A 2216-nucleotide genomic window follows, 5' to 3' on the forward strand; every position below is an offset into this window, starting at 1 on the left:
GTGTGTCGGGGGGGGGAGGGGCACATGATCCCCCAGATTTGTGTGCCCACAGCAGGCCCAGGGCTGCAGCCCAGAAGGCAGGACCCAATGTGAGAGGGCACAGCAGAGCAGCAAGACTCGCTGCTGCCACTCCCTCACCAGCTGTAACGCCAATAGCACGATGAGTAACAGACAGGGTAGGGAGGGGGAAGGCCCTGTGCTGCCCTCACCTCCTCTCCCACTGCCAGTTGTTTGTGCATTGGGCTGTGGCTCTATCCTGCCACCATGGCCTAGCTGCTGCTCCCCCTCAGGCCATGCTCTGCCTCAGAGGAGAGGTGGGGTGGCAGGCAGTGCAAGCACTCTGAGGGGAGTGGCATTGGCAGCTGGGCCATGACGACGGGATAGAGCTGCAACCCAGTGCACAACCAACTGGCAGTGGGAGGAGGTTAGGGAAGCACAGCCCCCAGCCCCCCACCTCCGCACCACTGCTGACAGTGAGGTCCCCAGTGGTGGCAGCAATAAATCTCACTGTCCCACTCTGCCCTCCTGCACTGGGTGCCACCCACTGGGCCACAGAGGAGGCTCCTGTCTGTGCCAGTCTGCCTAATATGAACACACAAAACTGGGGGCGCCACCAGCCAAACACACTGGGGGCCTAGGGGCAGGTGACAGTGGGTCAAGAGTGAGGGGCACCAGCAGAGCTGTGGAGGTGGGGGGCTGTGGGTTGGAAGTGAGGGGTACCAGCAGGGCCAGGGGGCTGTTTTCTACTTAAACTATTTACTAGGTCAGGACTGGCCATCGATGTTTACAAATGGGTCCTGGCAGAAAAAAGGTTGAGAACTGCTGGATTAGAAGACACTGTTATAATGCAGTAAGACAAATGGACATTTTGAGATCAGCAAGCAAAGTGTCTCATATGTTTTATTCCCCACTATATCAAGTAAACTGAAAGTCGTAGTGAAACCAAGTAGCTACCATACCAGAGAGGCCTGGAGATGGCACTGATGAATTTGGAGACTGGACGGTTCTGTTTGAAGGGGGTTTTGGCTGGGTATGCTCTACAACGCCATCTTTCCTCACAATATTGTCCAGTGTAATGTTTCCCGAACAATCAATCTAAAAAGATGAAAAAAGACTATTATCATTAGGATAGAATCTTTTCTATGTAGTCATGGTAAAAATTATTTTAGTTTGTATTTCCAAATCCTCTTTCAACATGCTCATTTCATTTAGTGTGAAACTGATTAAGTCACAAACTACCTGATAAGAAGCTACCCATGTCTCACCTGTGCTTGAGCACATCCAGAGGTCATGCATATTCAGTAAAACCAGACAAAGGTCAGTTAACTGGTTCTCTTTTCAGCTATGACAGAAGAATGATATGTCTATTTTTTTTTTAAGACAAAGCTTGCTCCAATGCACTGTGTTTACTCAAAATTAAGTCAACCCTGAATGTAAGATGACACCCCAATTAGATTCTATATATGGAAGATTTATACATTTTTATAATTTTCTAGGTATCTAATTTAGGCCTGTGCAAAGTGGCTAGGATTCACTTTGGATTCAGATTCAGCCAGATCGGGAGACAGTGATTCGATTAGGTGATTTGAATCACTGTCCCAATTTGATTCGGAGATTCGGCTGCTGCTGAATCAGCCAAATTTCTAAATCAGCCAGGCCCAGCAATGGCTGCCTCGACCACCCCAGCTCCTGGCACTTGGAGAAAAAAAAAGTCCTGACTCACCGGGTGCTGACAGCTGGGGGACAATCCCCACTTCCCCATGCTGCATGGGGGGCTCTGCATGAGCCCTCCAAACCATCCCCCTGCTGTCCCAGCCCCCCACATGGCTGCCCTGCCCAATGTGACTGAGGCCCTTTAAGAAAAAAAAAAGAGAAAAAACCCAGACTCATCATTCCTGCTGGTGGGGGTGGGGGTAATCCCTGCTGCCCCCTGCCACATGAGGAGCCCCCTGAAGCCCTGAGGCTGTTGCAGGAGTGGTGAGTCCTGGTGTCTTTTTTTCCTTAAAGGGATGGAGCTGGGGTGGGCGGGGCAGCTTTGGCAGGGCTGGGGGAGCAATGCAGGGCCAAAGGGCTTATGGAAGAGCCCCCCACATGGCATGGGGCAGTGGGGATCGCCCCCTCACCTGGCAGCACTGGTGGGTGGGGGCTTTTTTTTAAAGTATCGGGAGCTGGGCTGGCCAGGGCAGCCATGGGGGGGTTGGGGGAGCAGATGGGGG

The 2216-nt window shown here is 52.0% G+C and overlaps 1 protein-coding gene across 2 annotated transcripts in view; it reads right to left on the reverse strand.

The window, feature by feature from the left end:
* The window catches only part of TRIM24 (tripartite motif containing 24), a 76297-nt gene that overhangs the window by 35104 nt on the left and 38977 nt on the right, over positions 1 to 2216 (reverse strand). For both annotated transcript variants that reach the window (XR_002096903.1, XM_019515397.1), the window contains exon 11: positions 960 to 1095. Coding sequence is in view for 1 of the 2 variants with exons in the window: in XM_019515397.1 (XP_019370942.1) it covers positions 960 to 1095 (136 nt within the window). In the remaining variant the exon portion in view is untranslated. The remainder of the gene's footprint in view (positions 1 to 959; positions 1096 to 2216) is intronic.

The sequence above is a fragment of the Gavialis gangeticus genome, unplaced genomic scaffold, assembly GCF_001723915.1.
Source record: "Gavialis gangeticus isolate Ggan-Ray unplaced genomic scaffold, GavGan_comp1, whole genome shotgun sequence".
Classification (NCBI taxonomy): Eukaryota; Metazoa; Chordata; order Crocodylia; family Gavialidae; genus Gavialis; species Gavialis gangeticus.